Below are 20,063 nucleotides of genomic sequence, written 5' to 3'. Positions count from 1 at the left end.
CAATACAGAGATGTAAGTATCTGGGGAATTGAATGACCCTTACTTTAGAGGTGAACAAGAAAAAGAATAATTCTGGAAAGGCAATTATTTCACATTCAAAAGTAACATCTTAACAAGCATCTTCTTTGCTTTCCCACCTAACTACCAACTCTGAAACAGAGGACCAGGAGAACTTGACAGAGACATCTTGATTTCACTGCACTGTACATTCCATTAACTATTGATCAGGTTCATGTCTATGGAGTATACAACTAGAAGTGACTGATGACATTTCAAATGCAGAGGGTCAGATTAAAAGAGCAGTGATTCACTTGTTACAGACTGACTACAGCTTTCAAAATGAAACGATTTGATAAATAATAATTATTTTGCAGTGCAATGTAAAGTTCTCTGAAAAATATGGGAAAAACTGTTTGGGTGCAATGCCTTTCAGTCAGAAAAGAACCCAGACTTACTATGTGGCATCTGAAATCCACCAATTACCAAATTTTAATGTTCTGTCGAACGCTACAACATACCAGATAATTGAATATGGGTTCCTGTGGGTGATAGGAGTTCCAAAAAGATTGCTTAGCTCATTTATGAGCAGAGCATAAAATAAACGGAGGACCAGAATTCATAGCCAAGAGTACAGTCTAGAGATAAGACTATTGTATATTCCCATGCCCGGAGCTCATCAGAAACAAAATAAAATCATCCTGGAAATTAGAAGGGAGAAATTTTGGGGTTTTAGAAATTTCTTTAAAATAAATATTTTGGTGTTACCCTCCTGAATTTTTGATTTTTTAAAAATCAAACTCTCCTTTTTGGAGGCAGTGGAAATTTCAGCTTAAAAAAAAAAAATCCCACTGAACGTAAGGTAGGGGAATGGTGCTATCTCAGCATGTATCAGGACCCTTTTCTCAAATGCTGCAAAAACACAACATAGATGCCAACAGACATCCCTTTTTGTTAATAAGCAGATTTCAAATCTGTGTCGTCCAACTTATTTTCCATAATGGTGACTCCAGAGAAACTATGAACACCTTTCTCCCCGAGTTTTTTTTCCTAGACTACAAAGTTAATGAAGTATTTTATTACTAAAATAGTTAGTATTCAGCTTGCCTAGTCACAATCTTTGTATGGTCCCTCAGCTCTCTATTAACAATATCACTGATCCAAGAGATCCCCGGTGCACTTTTGATTTCCCAAGCCACTATTAAGTATTTGCTTTGTATTGTTAAATTTTAATATTTTAAAAGCAAATTTAGAATCTGGTTTTACAATCCTTATTTACCTGACCAGTCCTACTAAAGTACAGTACTATTCACGAGTCTATAGGAGAATCAGGTCTCTAATGACTTGGAAAGTTTGTAAATTGCCACTCCTTATTCTTCCCACCCCAAGACTAAGGGCTTGTCTACACTACCGCTTAAAATCGATGGAAGTTATGTCGCTCAGGGGTGCGAAAAAACCACCTCCCTGAGCAATGTAACTTACGTTGACTTAACACAATGTTTACACTGCGCTATGTTGGCAGGAGAGCATGCTCCCATTGACGTAGCACGTCTTCACCAGATGCGCTAAATTGACACGGCTGCATCAATCACAGCGGCGCCAATTTAGCATGGTAGTGAAGACAAGCCCTTAAGCCTTCTAAATACACAGCACAGGAAGTAACAATGCAAGAGCCTCCAAAATAGCCTAACAGAGTGCCTCAACCCCATTCTGAGACCACACTGAGTGAAAACGTAGTTAAACCCACATAATCCATAGGAACGTAGGACTGGAAGGGACCTCCTAGGTCACCGAGTCTAGTCACTTGCTATCGAAAGGTATTTCATCATATTAATCCCATTCATAATTTTATCAAATTGCATCTTAAATCTAGTTAGTTTGCCCCCAACTACTCCTATTGGAAGGCTGTTCCAGAATTTCACTCCTCCAATGGTTAGAAAACTTTTTCCAATTTCCACACTAAATTTATTCCAACACATGACAAGGATTTCAGCTGAAGGCCAATCTGATAAAAGAGCCAAGAGATTACCAAAACTAATAGTTTTGTAAGGTAAACATCTGCAAGACATCTGAATTTAAACCACCTCATTTTATGAAGACCATTAAATACCCAATGGACACCAAAAACTTTTGAAATTGCTTTGGCCCTGATTGGATGTGAACTTGTGTCCCAGTGAAAGGTTCTACCAATCATCTTCCAAACCTTTGAGCTATAGTTTCTCTTATTTTCTGCCAAATCCACCCACCTATCTTGTGTGCCATTTACAGAACCCTACTTTAACCTCACCTTTCCTTTGTGGATTACTTCAGAAGATAGCCTCCTGGGTCAGTACACAATTCTGTTTTCAACACCCATTCAGTGTAACACATTCTAACAAATATAACTGCTATTTATTAGTGTATACTTCCCAGTAATAATTACAAGCAAATTAGGCAATGTGCCCTGGACACTTACCCAGAAAAGCATAACTGAATTACTCCCATTCCTCTGCCCTGTCTAGAATGTAAGGAATTTATTCTCTCCCTTAAAAACCTAGCCTCTTAATATTACCAGAAATTTTTTTCATTGTGAACTAATAGCATTTCTGTAAATTCACCCTCAATGCAGAATCAGCTTTTCAATTGTTTCCTCTTTATTGTGGAGTTCCAAAGGCTTTTAAACAGCACTATCGTCAGTGGAGGAGTGCTACGTGAAACATTACAAAGCAATGTTATATTAAAAGCTATTGTACATGTAGAGACAACTCTAAAAACCTCACGTAAAACAAACTAGCTATGAATGCTAGAGACAAAAAGATTTAAAGATTCTTATATTGTACAGGTGAACACTAACCATGATTTATTTCATTTTCCTCTTCATCCATTGGATTGATGTGTGTTCTAGGCCAATACTCTAGAAGAGCTTGTAATAGAAGCCCTCCGAGATTCACTATAAGACATGATTAAAAACATAGAATATAATTATGTAAAAATCACTGACCCATATAGCCAGTTTAGAAAAAAAAAGACAACTCTCCATGTTTTTAATTCACAACTGGTTAATATAAGCTAATTGTTTGTATTTCTTATCAAAGCTTAAGAAGTTAATACAAGAGAAACTGAATATTTAAAAAAATGTTAGGTCCCAATCCTGCAATGAACTCCATGCTGGCACTGAGGTCTACTGATGTGGAGTTCATCTCAGGGTCAGGGGCTTAGGCCCAGATCCACAAATGGACTTAGGTGTCTAACTCCCACTGTAGGCACCACTGAGATCCTCAAAACTCTGGCTATTAACCCTGAAGGTGCCTAAAATCCTTTGGCACCTAAATTTCCGATAAAGTCCTTATGACACCTAAGTTTCTGCTTCTAGGTACGTGCACTGCTGCCTCGCTCTAAGAGCTTGAATACCTATCTCATGCCTAAGCCCCAGAAGGATCTTTGAACCATGTGAAACTAGGCATTCCTTTGCCTATCTTGCTGACTGGGCCCAAGCTGGTGGGCATGCTCTGAGCACATCTAATTCCAAACAAAACTGTGAGAGGGAAAGGAGGAAGAGGCAGCTGTAGCAACTTCCCTAACCTTTAGTCCAGTGGTTAGGACAGTGTTTCCCAAATAGTTGGTCCCAATCCACCTGTGTGTTGTGGGAAAGTTTTAGATGGTTGCCACGTCCAAGGCCAGATGAACTCATCACGTGACCCTGAACTAGGCAAACATATATTTCACCTGGCCTGGATGGAAAGCCTCAGGTGGGTGTGGAGGGGAGAAGAGGAAGGGTTTGGTGAGCAAGCCTGTCTCACACTCACCCCACAGTGGGGCTAGTCCCAGTTCCCCACGCTGGTCGTTGTAACCTGGCACACGAGGCTGCAGCGCCACTCAGATTTGGTCTGGCTAGCCCTCTCTCATGAAAGAGAGGCAGCCGGGCCAAACTTGAGTGGTGCTGAGACCTTGCGCATGAGGTAGCACAGAGCAGGAGGGCTTGCCCTCCAACCCCACCCATCTAGACCTCCCCTCTACACTGGGCCAGGATTAGGGTTGTGGTAACAGGACAGAGGGTTCATATACGTAAACAATGGGTTACAAAATAAAGACAATGCTGTTAGTGGGTTGCCTTTGTAAAACATTTGGGAACCAGCAGGCTAAGGCACTCACATGAGACAGGATTTGAGCAGGGTTCTCACACTACTACTTCTCAAGGCACAGGGGGGAATTGAACCGAGGTCCCCCATTTCCTGGGTGATTTCACTAACCACTGGGCTAAACGTTACAAGGGAGGCTGCCACATCCTGCAACCTCCCCATTCACCCCCTCACTCCCTTGGGCTTTTGCTTGGACTTAGGTGTGTGCTGCCATTCTTCTTGCAAGAAACAGCATAGATGCCTGACTCCAAGAAAGGATTCCTAGCTATAGATCCTAAGTGGAAATAGGCACCTAATTCCCCGTGAGAGACAGGGTTTAGGACACACCCTTCTCCATCGCATCTGCTACTGGCTAGCTTAGGCAGTTCCTCACCTAGCACTATGGCTTTAGTGGATCCCATCCATAGGTACCTAACTCTTCCCATGCACGAAGCAGGGAGCCCAGTGACTAACTCTGGTTTATGGATTCCACTGGGTTGCAAAAGCACCTAGAAGTTAGGTGCTCCCATGCTCTGTGTTGCAATGCCTAAATTGTTTTGTGGATTTGGACTTTGTCTTTAGTCTTGTAGAAAAAGCTAATTTTGCTATAATTCCAGTCAGTTTTAATTGTTTTTAACAAATATTTTAAGATATGAGTTTATTACAGTATTATTCTCTAGTTCAGATCTTTCATGTAATAATTCCAGTCTAGCATTTTTCATTTTGCTTTTTGAAGGAAAATGAAATGGACAAATGAAATAGACAAAGTGAACACAAGATTGCCATTATAAAGCATCTCAGTACATTTTCATTGGAGAGTCATTTGGAGGATTTAGTCTCAAGAAAAGTGGGGAAGTCCAAGCAAGCACAAAACTACTATCTGCCAGAAATATACTAATATATGTAATGGGGTTTTATATTGTTTGAATGAAATGTTAATTTAAATTAAAACTCACATTTTGGATCAGATCCATCTGGACTGCTAAACCCAGCATCTTTTGCTGAGACCCATGCTGCAAAGCAGTCACTCTCATCTAAAGTAATTGTCAACATCTGTCAAAAGAAGACCATTGGGAGGAATACAATATGAATATTGTATTAAGAACCCAGCAGGTTTCTTTTACATATACAGAAGACACACTAAGCTGCAACTACAAAATATGGCAGTGTTTGATTATACACCAACTGTCTACAAACACTCCATTTCTCAAATTTTATTACATTAGTAATTGCAGTGTACAAGATTAGTTTAAACCAACATTATCTCCTTACAAAGAATTCTGTAATTAACTACTCTTCAAGTTATCAAGATCCAAAGAAGCATTCACGGACATGTTGATTGAAAGATAAATTATATCATATAATCAAAATATAGTTTATGCCACACACACATTAAATTAAATCTTAGAGTCAAAGCTTTATATGGCTCACAGAAGTTTAACTTAATAAAGTGTATATATTAATGCTTTCATGAACGGTCATATGAAATGACAAACGCCCAAATTAGGAAATAATTTAAGTTGTGTCTTACCCCAGTTTTTAAGTCTACTGAGAACCAGTTTGGCACATACACCATTTTAAATCTCTTCTTAATTTCTTCTTCAAAATCTACTTTCCCAAGGTCTTCAACTTTACATGCCTGTACACCAGAATATTAAAAAAAAGTACGGAAGTTTCTTAATACTGAATATGCAGTCATATCCACTGTTAAAACCTTTAATTTGCATATCAGAAAAATTAATTTTTAACAAATGTATTCCCTCATGTGTATACCCTCTATATAATGCAATACTCAACTTGAAGATTCACATTCTCAAATGGCTGTACAGTAAATTGTATGCTAAGTAAGCTTTTTATTTTTCTTGGTAGCTTGATACCACTACCCTCCAAAACACTAAAACAGAGAAGTATGGAAGCACTACTTCAGAGCAACAAACTTCTTCCCCAGTGTTGAATCTTGCCTTGCCTTGAACTGTAGTTCATTTAAAAAAAACAAACAGATGGATTCAAAGAAAAAAGGAACAGAATGAATATTAATACTATTCATTACAAGTTCAACATCTACTAGTTCTATAAAAATGCTACTCTGATAGTGGTACTTATTGATCTATTGACAAATTAATATAAAAATGGATTTTGAAATGCTCTTTTTATTTTTAACTTCTTTAATCTGAAAGAACTACTTACCTGTTCTTAGACTGTTGTCAGTAAAGACATCGTCCTCTCCTCCCCCCACTACTGGAGTACACATGCATGCTAAGCCTGGAACCTCTAGTAAGGACTGAGCAGTGCTATGGCTCTCAGACACTCTCGAGTCACGGAAAACTCTGGTATAAGTAAACATGACCCTCCCCTCCACCAAAACCTTCATTTACTCTCAGTTCCTTACACTTGCTCAGAATCGAATATAGGTTCCAGGAAGTAGGGATGGAGGGTGGAGTCACAGGTGAGTAACTCTTCTCTCTTTCCTTTAAATATAGTCAGTACAGATCTCCAGTTTTAAAGTGGACTGAATCTATATAGAAACTTCTTGGGAGCTAGTGGGTATCCCAGTCCCAGAAAGCAAGGTGCATCTAGGGCATGCCTTTGGAATGTCCCAATAGTGAAATATGTAAAGATGCTATCAGGTGCTCAGTTCATCCTTTACACAGCATTGATCTCTGGACTTGGCTTGAGATCAAATGCCCACCTCAGGAGAGCAGTTTTCTAAAGTTGCCCAATTAGATAGTCTCCTCATCAGTTTCCTACTGCTAGTGAATCTCCCAAATTTGTACTGACAGTATTCAAAGGGAGAAAGAAAAGTGACTCACCTTTCTCTGGAATTCTTCAAGCAGAGTGTTATTACGAATACACTCTTCAACCTCCATTCCTGTTTCTTCAGTCTATAATGGATTCTAAGGCACTGTAGGGTACCATACTTTGTTATAGAACCTTGTCTGGAGCATTCCATGTATCAAGAGAAAAGGCCAATTTCTCAAAAGCATTTAAGCGCCTTAAAAGCCCATATCCCACTGACTTTTGGAGAGACTTAGGAGCTTAAGTGCCGGTCACTTTTGTAAATAGAATTTAGCCATTTTTGAAAGTGTTACCAAAGATCCATGCAGATCCCACAATAGTCAGGGTTTTTTTAGAAGGTATATGCACAAATATGCAACCTGAACTGGCATTTTTTGATTTGTGCTGCTTATTGATAAGTAAGGATAAGATTTTGTCATGGATATTTTTAGTAAAAGTCACAGACAGGTCACGGGCAATAAAGAAAAATTCACGGAAGCCCATGACCTGTCTGTGACTTTTACTAAAAATATCCACGACAAAATGGGGAGCTCACCTGTGGGATCCACACACCACCCAGAGCGGCTAGGCAGCTGCAGGGGCCTGCTTGGAGTTCCATGGGCCCCCAACACCTGTGGGGGCTTGGAGCTCAGGGTCCCCCACTGCCTGGGAGGGCCCCCGCGGCAGCTGGGAGTCTTGGGGGGCCCCCCACAGCTCCTGGCCACTGCAGGCTGAAGTCACAGAGGTCACTGGAAGTCACAGATTCTGTGACTTCCGCAACCTCCGTGATAAAATCGCAGCCTTAATGATAATGTTTTGACTGATGTCCATCCATCTGTCCCCCTCCCCGTCATGCATTCTTATTATGTTCATTGTTTTATTTTAAAGACAAGAATTTTAAACACATTTATGTAAGAATGAACAGTAATGCAGCAGAAGAGACAAATATCATCCCTTATCAATGAGAGTCTTTAAAAATACTTGCACTATGTTTTGTGGCACAATGAGGACCTATTTTCTCCAATCATCACCTCACATGCAGACAAATAGCAAAGGAAACAGAAGACCAGAAATCCATTAATACATGTCTAATCCAAAATTTTACACTTACCTTCAATACATCCCAGTATGCCACATTATTATTTGTATCTTTGGTTAATATATGTCTCTTGTCATTAAGAATGTGGCACTGAATAATACTAGCACCCCCTAGCAGTTATAAAGAAGAAATAAAGTCAGCAATGCCATTCATTTAATTAAAACAACAACAACGTTAGACTGCTACAAAAGTAGGAGCTATTCCTCAGCTCCACCAATTTCGCATGAAGCTATTTCAGCACATAATGAATATATGGCATATATGTATATCTACATGTGTTTCAACAATGATGTTGATATATTGTACAGTCAATTGCTTAACCACACTTTGGGTTGTTATGAAATATACTCAAAAGATAAAATAACCAATGTAGGTCAAGTTTATTGCTATACAGCAGGGGTTCTCAAGTTTCATTGCAGTGAAACTCCCTTCTGACAACAAAAACTACTACATGACCCCAGGAGGGCAGACCGAAGCCTGAGCCCCACCACTCCAGGTGGAGGGGGGCCAAAGCCCAAGCCCCGCTGCCCTGGAAGGGAGGGGGGCAAAGCTGAAGTGGGGAGCCTGTAACCTGAGCCCTGCTGCCCAGGGCTGAAGACCTTGGGCTTTGGTCCTGGGAGGTGGGGTTTGGGCTTAGGCTTAGGCTTAAGCATGTCTAACACCAGCCCTGGTGACCCTACTAAAAAATGGGGTCGTGACTCACTTTGGGGTTCCAACCCATAGTTTGAGAACCACTGCTATACAGCAGTGATAATATAATACAGGAAAAAGGTTCTAAACAGAGACTATAATATGGGCTTGATCCAAAGCCCCTTGAAATCAATGGAAAGGTCCACATTGACTTCAGTGGGCATTAGATCAGGTCTTATGTCATTTATAGGTTTTAACTGTGACAATGATTTTGAAATTATACTTAACAGGGAGCAGTATTTGATATTTATCTGAAATAACTAATCACAATTTCCAACTCTTAATTACTCACAGATCTTACATTATGGTCATTGTTAACAAAGTACCAATAGAATAACCCTAAAATCAAAGGCTGAGAAGGGTTAATGAATTTTTTTTTATACTGTTCACCACACAAGCTAAAAATATGCTTGACACACACAGTTGTAGGATACTATTATACAAAACATGCTATTTTCTGTAGTTCAGGTTATAGCAGAGAGAATTCCAAGGCACTCATGCCCTTAATTTATTATAACTTCATTAAAATGTCTACTCTGAATATAAAAATACTTAATACCTTTTAGATGCTAACATTTTTTTTTTTAGCTAAATTGTCATGGTTATGATCGACATGTATATTTATCCATCTTCACATGTGGTTTGGTCATATCGTTTATCTAAGGTACTCAAATGCAAATAGGGCACTCAATCTTTAATATATTTATCCTCAATATCTCTGTGAGGTAATGTAAGGAAGTAGTATTATGCCCATTTTATAGAGACTAAGAGTATATCTACTGTTAGGATATAGATATTCAGGCCTGTCTGTAAAGGCCTGTACTTCAAGAATTTAGGGGTATTCTTATCACTTCGCTAGTTCTAGAAGTATAAAAGAAAGAATCAAAATCACTGTCTGCTGGTGTAAGGGCCTTCTCTTGCTGTGACAGTTTGAGGCCCTGTTCTTAGGCTAAGGCCTTTGGCTAAGCACCAGAGGCAGCCATAAGCTAGGAAGCGACAGGTCACATCCTCACATTCCAAACTAGTCACATTGAAAGAAGGTGCTATTGGGCTGTTAGGAATACAATCCTGTCCTGATAATTCCTATCACCTCCAGAGAAAGGGAAGTGCCTAGAAAATGTAAAAAGGAAACAGCATCCTGTCTGGCAAGAACTCACTTATCAATACTGGGATGTGAAATCCTCACTTCTGTATTGTTTTGTCATTATAGTTCCTACTTTGCTATTGTTTGTCTGTATAATCTCTGTCTGCTGTATAATTAATTTTGCTGGGTGTAAACTAATTAAGGTGGTGGGATATAATTGGTTACATAATCATGTTACAATATGTTAGGATTGGTTAGTTAAATTTCAGGAAAATGATTGGTTAAGGTATAGCTAAGCAGAACTGAAGTTTTACTATATAATCTGTAGTCAATGAGGAAGTGAGGGGGCCTTGGTGGGCGTGGGTGGGTGTTTGTGCGGGAGATGGGAACAGGGAATGGGGGTAAGGAAATTGGAACCATGTTTTGCTAAAGGGGGAAATGGGAACAGGGACACAGGTGTAAGGCTCTGTGGTGTCAGAGCTGGGAAGGAGGATACTAAGGAAGGAAACTAGAATCATGCTTGCTGGAAGTTCACCCCAATAAACATCGAATTGTTTGCACCTTTGGACTTTGGGTATTGTTGCTCTCTGTTCATGCGAGAAGGACCAGGGAAGTGAGTGGGTGAAGGAATAAGCCCCCTAACATCTACACTTCAAAAAAAGGTGTGTTCTTAATTGAGGCTAGCTAACTCAGGTTAAAACAGTGGTGAAGACACAGCAGCTCTGCTTTTAACTTAGGTCAGCAGCTCAAGTTCAACCCCAGGTTTCTTGAGCTGCTAACCCAAGTTAAAAGCCAGGTTGCCAGGTCTTCATTGCTTTTTAAACTGCATTAGAGAACTTGAGTTAGCTAACCCCCAAACCACACTTTTTTTCTGCAGTGGAGACATATCTTAAGTGCCCAAGGTCTCACAGGAAGTCTGTGATGGAGCAGGGAATTGTACCCAAGTCTCCAGCATTCCTGGCTAGCACCCAACCCACGGGACTGGTCCCTTATTTTCTCAAAGGCCTTGACCATCAGCTCTGATAACCCAAAATTAGAATGAGCAAATGAGGAGAACAGGTAGTATCTAGAAGAGCCATCTCCCAAACCCCTCCCATTCCAACACATTCCCCCACAGTAAGTTTATAAGAGAATAGGTTAAGTGCTTTTAGTGGAATTTTCTGTTGTTCTTCCATTTAAATGTTCATATACCGTACTAAATTTTTATATTGCAAATGTTTTACATTGCATTTTCAAATAAATATGGGCCTGATCCAGTGCCACCTCAACACAGTGGAAAGGCTCAAACAGAATTCTATGAGCTTTGGAACAGGCCCCGTATTTGTCACGCTACCCTCTTCACCTGCCATTTTTTCTAACAATATTAATTATTTTTTGAGATGTTCTGAAAGACCTGTTTACCTTTGATAACTTGGTCAGGCTGTGTACAAAGAGGTGTTATAGGATTGGTACAGTCATTGTCATAGTCCCCAGAAGCTCTAAAATTATGAATTCCCTTCAAAGTCTAAAAGAAGAGACAGAAGCATGACAGTCATAATTTGCAGAGATCATTAAAACCTATGAACATAGCTAGCCCAGGTGAGTGAGGTAATATCTTTTATTGGACCAAATTCTGTCAGTGAAAGAGACAAGCTTTCATGCTAACTCAAAAGCCCGTCTCTCACCTCATGCAAGTCCACTCAATCCTACTTATTGTCCAGCCAATCACTAAGACAAACAAGCTTGTTTACATTTACAGGAGATAATACTGCTTGCTTCTTATTTATAATGTCACCTAAAAAGTGGGATCAGGCATTCACATGGCACTGTTGTAGCTGGTGTTGCAAGGTATTTACGCGCCAGATATTCTAAACATCTCCATACCCCTTCATGCTTCAACTTGTAGGCGCTAAACTTTTACATTGTTTTGTTTTTGAATGCAGTTATGTAAAAATAAATTCTACATTTGTAAGATAGAGATTGCACAACAATACTTGTATGAGGTGAATTGAAAAATACTATTTTTGATTTTTACAGTGCAAATCTTTGTAATCAAAAATAATATAAAGTGAGCACCGTACACTTTGTATTCTGTGTTGTAACTGAAATCAATATTTGAAAAATGTAGAAAAAAATCCAAAATATTTATAATAAATTTAAATTGGTATTCTATTATTATTTAACAGTGAGATTAAAACTCTGGTTAATTGCGACTTTTTTTTCCATCATGAGATTAATTGTGATTTTTTTTAATTGTTTGACAGCCCTATAGTAAACTCATACTGAACTTAAATTTTAGCCATATAATGGACAAAGAAAATCACTCACCCACTTATTCACAGAAGATTTAGTTGTTGCAACCCAAAGGGCTGGAGGAGGATCAGCTGATCTATCAAGTTCCATCTGAATAATTAAACCACAGAACACTTTTAGATACCCCAAGTTTAACTTTTTTCTTTTCAATAAGTTTTTGCTTTCCAGTGACCTCCAGTCATTGCCAGATGTGCTCCAGAAACAGCACTACCTTCAAGCTTACTGAAGAAATACAAGTTTCAATACATTAAATAGCTAATTGTAATTTTTAACTTTATCGGTGATTTTAAATTTCATTACAAACAATAAAAACAATTTTTAATCTCTAGAAATATTTTAGAAATTGTGACTAGAAATATTGAATATGTTTGAGTTGTTTTTAGCTAATCAGCTGTGGTTTAAAATGTTTCAAAACTACAGTATTTTTATACATTATCTAAAGATTTTAATATTTGACAGGATGATCATTTTTAAAAAGATACAATTAAGAAAGTTCAGTACTACTAAATATGTAGAATTTCAGAAAATTAGATTCACTTGCTGGTTTACTATAGCAGTAGTGATCCATCCTAGTTAAGGATCATAGAACATTTCTATTCTAGCCCTGTGTGTGATCACAATTTTTTAAATTTCATTTTCAGTTGAAATTTTCCAGGTTTTGACCCCTTCAAAACTACACTTTAGATATGCACAATACATTTTGAATTTGGTTCTTTTGCTAAGCCAGTAAAGCGTGCAACTAAGGAAGACCAGACCGCTCATGCATTTTAGCTGTGCACTAGAATATATACCTGTTGGGGTCCTAGCTGTTCCAATGGTACATAGCCAAATAGATACCAGCTATGACACTCCCTCCCTCATCTTTTTTCCTTCTTTTAAAAAACAAGACCTTAGATTTTTTTATGTAATTTCCTAAATTAAGAGAATGTTAGTGTTGCAAAATTAGATGTTCCAAAGCCCTACACAACCTTAACTCTTCTCTCCCGAGTATGCATCACAGTACAGTCTAGTTACATAACCACATACTATTTCTCAAATACAATATACTAAAATTTTTTCTTCAGACTTAGAAACACTGCTGTAAATTTTTGTAATCCCCCACCCCTTGAATACCTACATTACCAAGTTTCAGAGTAGCAGCCGTGTTAGTCTGTATTCGCAAAAAGAAAAGGAGTACTTGTGGCACCTTAGAGATTAACCAATTTATTTGAGCATAAGCTTTCGTGAGCTACAGCTCACTTCATCGGATGCATAAAGTGGAAAAAAAATTACATTACCAAGTACGTGCATACATTCAGAGTGCATAGCTTTTTTGTGCAGAAAGCATTTAGGGAAGAACACAGGTAAGTTAAGATTACCTACTCCTGAGGGCATTCTGCACCAAAACACCAAAAATTCTGCACCAAAAAATTAAAAATTTTACGTACAACATTCTAAAAATTCTGCAAATTTTATTTGTCAAATAAACGTGGAGGCTTCAGCATTGCACTGGGGAGCACATGCCACTGGCCGTACGTAAGTGGGAGATCATTCTGCAGTTCCCCCCGGGACACGGACTCAGAGGTGAGGCTGCACCCTACCCTGACCCAGCACAAGGACTGGGCCTGACCCAGAAACATCCCAGGGCCTTGTCTTGTATAGAATGGACTGAGTGAAGCTCGTTCACTCTTCTGGCCAAGGTGACAGTCTTGCAAGTAAGATAATGGATGAAGCATTTTGAAAGGGGCTTTAAGAGCACTCTAAGTTTTAAAAGGATGACATTGAGGTTTCACACTGGAGTAAGTTCTCTAACTAGAGGGTATGTACATATCTGGCTGTTGAGAAATCTGGAGACCACTGAATGAGAGATCAAGAACAACAGCATCAGTGGATGATACACCCATACTGCTGCTAGACAGACCTTGACTGCATGAAATTAAAGTCCAGATTGTTATAACTACAGCAAATGCTCAAAACAATCTGTGGCACTGGGGCTTGCACTAGGTCTAGGCCTCGTTGGACCACTCATATTGAAAAAGCTGTTTCCATTTAAAGTAAGTCTTTCTCACGGATAGCTTTCTGCTCCATGCCAGAATTTCCTGAACATGTTAGAAGCACTCCCTTTCCAGGGTGCTCAAACAACATTCAGGCCATCAGATGCAGCAACTCTGGGTTTGGATGGAACTCTTAACCCTGATCCTGTGATTGCAAGTCTGGGTGGTCTGTCAGCCACAACTGTCTCGGCCAGAAGGGAGCTATGAGACTGAGCGTGACTTTGTTTCCTCTGGTTTCGGCAGTTACCTTGTTGATTAGCTGAATCAGTGGGACGGCATCTTAATTCCATTGCAGAAGGAAGGTATTCAGCAAACAAGCAAGCAAGCAAACAAAAAAACCCCACATCCCTTGTATCTGTGGATGGGTCCAGGAGGATTCCCCCATCTCAGATGTGCCTATGACTAATGCCCTGGAAGGTTACAAGGTCATGAACTGTATCTCTTTTTGCATATTATCAGGATGCAGTTAATAGTTCAGTAGCTCAAGGACATGAGTGGAATTAGGACTTTCTTGCTAATTGGATACTTTGCAGGGGTGTAGGCTCATCTGAGCCAGAGATGTAGCAGTCTCCTCTCAAGTCTGGTAAGTGGCTTCACATATGTACAGGCACACATATGACCTAATAATGCAAGACAAGTCCGTACTGTCATAGCTGGCTGCGATTTCACATTGTTCAGTAATGACTAAAGGGAGAGGAATCTGTCTTCTGGCAAGTAAGCCCTTGCTGTTGTGGACTCTATCCTGGCTCACAATTTACTCTATTGTTTGATAGGATAAAATAAATGAGATTTTCTTGCAGCTCACCCAAAGGCCCAGATAGGTCAACAGAGAGAGGGTGTAGCTGAGTCATGTCAGAATTCCTTGATGCGATTCTGCCTTTGGTCAGCCAGGCATCTATATACAGATACACATAGATGCACTTATGGTGAGGCATCTGACAGAGACTCTGGGTGCTGTGGAGAGTCCAAGGGTCAGTATCTTGTACAGGCAATGATTTGACCCCAGAATAAATCTCAAGTACTTCTTATGAGCCAGGTGAATGGCAGGATGAAAGTACGCATCCTTAATAACAAGAGTAACAAACCAGTCCTAAATCTAAAGTGATGGAATGATGAAGCAAGTGTTACCATCCCAAATATGAGGCAGTGTATGCATTTTCAGAATAACGAAATATTGGAAGAAGCAGCCTCTTCACCTGTACTCCTGCAGGACCTCTTTTACATTGCCTATGTGAAACAATGAGGCCAATTCTTTTGGTAAAAGGCTCTCATTAGAAGGATCCATAAAGAGGGACAAGGGTGGTTAAGACGCAAGGGAAGAAAATGGCTGGGATAGTGATAGGCTACGTCCAGCATTTGTCTAATCTCCGACTACACCTGATGGAAGTGGGAGAGGGTGACTTCCAAAGTCTGGCTGTAGAATGGTGTTTATGTGGTTCTTGACACACCTCCAGTCAAATCTGCTGCCTCTGGACAGGAGCCTGGTGCATGACAGAGCAGAGTGACAGGTGCCTTCTGGTGTAATGGGGCCACTTTCTAGGCAGGTACTCCAGTTTGTGATTGTGGGAACAAGACTGTGTTCTTTGTCTGAGTGGGGGCTGGTACAAGAAGGGCTTCTGGTATGGTGCTGGGGTATAGATTCTGAAGATCTAAGGACACCCCCAAATCCTTGAGGGAATGGAGCACCTTGTACGTCTGCTTGCTGAAGAGCTTCATGCCCTTAAAGGGTAATCCTCTACTGTCACCAGGACTTTTCAGAATCCCAGACACCTGCAACTAGGAAACATGACACATTGCAACTTATGTAACCATGGATCAAGAAGCCACCGATTCATCCATTGCCAATAGTAGCGTGGTTTTCATTACCATGTGACCCTCCTTGATGGAGTACCTTGCATCCTCCCCAAGTCCTGAGGAAGCCTAGATAGGAAGGAGATCACCCTTTCCCTCATTAGAGAACTGCACTTCACGAACAGGGCTTGGTAGTTCACACTGTTGAATAGGAGGGAGGTTGATAACTAGGCTTTTTGGCCAAAGAATTCATTTCTTGGACCCCTTATCTTTTAGAATCCCCTTGGTGGACCTGTTTTTTCCCCCGGACCTGCAGAAAACACAAGGGAACCCCATGTTGGTTGCACATAAAAATGTCTGAAGCCCTCGAACAGGACTTGATAGAGCTTTTCTACTCACTTTGAAGTAGGAGAAAGGGAGACTGCAGCATGCAACAGTCCCTTTGCTGAGTCCAATATATTCTCATTGATTGGAAGGACAATTATTGTCAGCACCAAGGAAATGAGGTAATTGAACAGTCTGTGCTTGTTCTTTTAAATCACCATTGTCTCAACATCCAAAGTTTCAGCTATCCTCCAAAACAGATCTTGAGCAGCCCTAAAGTTATTGATGACCAGAGTCAGGGCTGAGGTGACAGCCTCATTTAGCTAACAGAAGGATTCCTTAGATAGGAAAGGCAATTAGGAAGTGTCGTGAGCCACATCTGTTCCATCACAGGGAGGTTCTTCTGGTTCTGGTGTGGAATGCCTGGCTACTAATGTGCATGGTGACTGAGACCTCCTCTTTTCTGGTACACTGATGGAGCTCTGCTCTGGGACCTGTGGGAAGGTGGGCCCCAATAGTGCCAGTAAGGCTCCAATGGTAAATTGTACCAAACTGGCCAAACTGTCTCCTGAACCTTCTCTGTGACTGATGGCTTGCTTCCAATCCTTCATGTTGAAAAGGAGTTGGAAGACTTGCCTTTGGAGGAACACTCTGAGTCTTCCTTATGGGATGAAGCCACTGTGCACTGAGCTGTGCTTGTGCTCAGTGTGGGTACATCACTTGGTGTCTGAAGTGGATGGCATAGGTGCCCTGGGGTTGATGCCAATGCACTTAAGGCGCTGAGGCAGTCTGTGCTGATAGTGCCGGAAGGGTCAGCACTAGCACCAATGGTCTTGGCACCCTTTTAGGGCTTCTTCTCCCTGCTGGCATCAGAGGTATGGTGCCAGGGGCACTTGCCATAGCTAGCTTCCTCAACTCCAGCTTGGAGGATGTCTCTTCTCCAGGATTGGACATGACCTTTATGGATTGCTTTGAGTCCCATCTCTCTCAATATTCAAGTGTGGAACGACAAGGAGTTGCAGAGGGAGCACTTGTCTGGGGGGTGTCCTTCTCTGAGTCAGAAGAAACATCTATTGTGCCCATTAAAGACATAAGATCATCATATGATGGGCAAGATTGATACCCTGTGGCTTTACAGTCTGCCATGCTGGTGTTGGTGTGAAGTACTTCACCCTGCTGTGAAGCAGGGTATAGAGGGTCTCCCTATCCCTTTTTCTTTGGAACATCCAATGAGAAATAAGAAGATAATGAGGGTGAAGAAGAATTTCTTCACAAGAGGGTTGAGACTGAAGCTTGAAAAACTATAGTGGGTTGGACACTGTCCAAGTTCTGTCTTGCTGCCACAGGCAGTTAGAGGGAACTGAGGAAGGATTGCCACTGATCTGCCCTGTATGCCCTTGGATGGAAGCACCAGGAGGAACAAGGTGCATGCACAGCACCCAAGGATACTACTATTCAAACGATTCCGAGCTCATGCCCCTGACACACACCCCCCCCCCTATAGTGGGATCCACAGACACACATTCAAAGAAGAATTTAATGGGGTGAACATTGGTTGTCTTACACATATTCTTACACACAGTTATATTTGCAGCTGTTCTGTTACATAACATGCCACAGATTAAGCATAACTATGTTTTACTGTGTACACTTTTCATATGAGTGAGTATGGATGGTCTAGAATATTGAGCAGCATACAAAGCTACCAGTTGTTACCCACATCTGATATTGTAGAAAAAAGCATCCAATTTGCGTGTTTGAGAAATAGCACGTAACCAACCCTGTAACTAAAGGCTGTTGAAATACATACACACCCAGGGGAGAGCCAAGCTTGTTTCCAGACACATGAGTACTGAACCATTGAATCTAATTCTCTTTCCATAATTCTTAATGGAAATAATTCCCAGAGCAACTTGCTCTCTAATGCAAGTATCTGAACAGTCCTTTTCAAAGAATGAAAATCTGCAAATCATCATCAGATTCAAAATTTTACCAGGGATCAAAATTCTCTCTTCGGGACCAGTAATTAGAACATTTTACTGGTCCTAAGAACAACTGCAATGGTCCAAAGGAATTCCAGCTTTGTTATGTTATCAGATGGCGTACCTTAAACATCAAGTCATTCCATTTACCATCTTGCATTTTAGGAGCTACCAAAAGCTCTTATGGAAGATCAAACTTGTAGCAATCTTTTAAGTAAATCAATTACCTTAAGAACTGGTGCCTTTTCTTCACAGATGAGCACACGGATATCAGGATTTCGTAAATCTGTGCAATAAATCTTCCTGTCTCTTCCTCCTGAATAAACATGAGTGAAGGCTTCATTGACCTGCAGAGCCCAAACACCTTCATCGTGGACTCGATATGTGGCTATACATCTCTGCTGGCCAAGGGACCATAGACGAATAGTTCCATCAGAGCTGCCTGAAAGACACTGAGCAACAAACATTGTATTTAAACTACACCACTAAGTACCTGGAAAAAAGTGACTGTTAAAAAAACCCCAAAAAACAAAAAGCAGTTCTTATATGGAGGCTCTAGAAATCTTACATTCATATTTTTCCATTAAGACTGTGTTAAACTGAGAATTGCAAAGTCAAAATCTGGTCACATTTTTCTTTACCCGATGCGTATATTGTACATTACATCAACAAGAGAGACAGAGACAAAAATAATATTGTTTTATTCCCTCCCACAAATCTCCCTTCCCCAAACAGAAACTAACCAATATTAGTTTACAAGTAAAATAAAGGATAAAATATTCAGATGTGAAATCACAAGCTCATTTAACAATATATTTATGGCAATTCTCTTAGCTACTGGTCACAACTATGCTTCAAAAGTAAAGCAAAAAGTTACAGATTATTAATTTAGTTTAATATATTTAGATTAGAGCACTCACTTTTAGACCAATTTATTTTAAGTTTTATTTAAAAGACTTTCAATATTCTACAGAGAAAAAGTGGAAAAAACTGTTCTGTACTGAAAAAGTATAACATTTTTTTATAAAGCTCTAAAGAAAAACCTAAGTGAAAGATATTTGTGCTTCAAATGAAAACCCATACCTGTGTGCCATCTCTGTTCAACAACAAAGCTTTTACGTTATCCGTGTGCCCTTTAAGTTTCATCAGCTTTGCACAAGTCCTTGGATCCCATACCCTTAAAACCTGTCAAAGCAGATAAGATAATTACATATAATGTCATTTTCACACGTGCATTGCCTACATATGAAGATACCTTTGAAGTAACTCCCATTTCTTCAAATAAGTGATTCTTCCAAAAGTGTAAAAAAATAATTGATACTTTTGCAAGATTCCTATATTTTATTAAACTCACAAACACCTAACATGTTATCTGCTATCAGGAGTATTTGCAGCAGGATTTTGTTATGTTTTTACAAGACCAATTTACTTCAAATGATGACACAAGTTAAACAAGAAGATATTGATTGCAGAGTCAATTCAGAATTAGACTAGAACTCAGTGTTTAAAAAAAAATTAGCAATAATTTTACTAAGGTTGAAAGAGTTCTAACAGGTCCTGCTTACCTTTTCAGTGGACCCCGATACAATTACTGTTCCCATTTGATTCATCGCAAGGCTGTAAATGGAATCTTTGTTCCCACTCAGGGAAGAAGCTAGTGCAAAATAAGATAACAGTATTAATGCTTTGCTTTCTCCATTTGTCAAAAAACAAACACTATGCACTTGAAAATGCTGCACTTAAGAGCCAACTGCAGGTTTTGATTCAGTATGATGGTCCAATGTGAAAAAACAGCAGTGCTTTCACCTAAGTATCTAGAATTACTTTTAATAGAAAAAGAATCTGGATAACATATTGCTAGAAAAAGCCTTCTAAATTCCTAATTTGCAATTCTGTAAA

The 20,063-nt window shown here is 39.8% G+C and overlaps 1 protein-coding gene across 1 annotated transcript in view; it reads right to left on the bottom strand.

Annotated features, from left to right (window-relative positions):
* WDR48 (WD repeat domain 48) overlaps positions 1–20,063 on the bottom strand; it is a 52,832-nt gene that overhangs the window by 8,050 nt on the left and 24,719 nt on the right. The window contains exons 6-14 of the mRNA XM_074946339.1: positions 19,730–19,818; positions 19,248–19,349; positions 18,392–18,616; positions 12,050–12,124; positions 11,144–11,246; positions 7,981–8,078; positions 5,626–5,733; positions 5,051–5,147; positions 2,831–2,926 (exon numbers count right to left, since the gene is read on the bottom strand). Of these exons, the coding sequence (XP_074802440.1) occupies positions 2,831–2,926; positions 5,051–5,147; positions 5,626–5,733; positions 7,981–8,078; positions 11,144–11,246; positions 12,050–12,124; positions 18,392–18,616; positions 19,248–19,349; positions 19,730–19,818 (993 nt within the window). The remainder of the gene's footprint in view (positions 1–2,830; positions 2,927–5,050; positions 5,148–5,625; positions 5,734–7,980; positions 8,079–11,143; positions 11,247–12,049; positions 12,125–18,391; positions 18,617–19,247; positions 19,350–19,729; positions 19,819–20,063) is intronic.

The sequence above is a fragment of the Natator depressus genome, chromosome 2, assembly GCF_965152275.1.
Source record: "Natator depressus isolate rNatDep1 chromosome 2, rNatDep2.hap1, whole genome shotgun sequence".
Taxonomy (NCBI): domain Eukaryota; kingdom Metazoa; phylum Chordata; order Testudines; family Cheloniidae; genus Natator; species Natator depressus.
The sequence above is the reverse complement of the archived record's forward strand: the minus strand, read 5'-3'. Positions and strand labels throughout refer to the sequence as shown.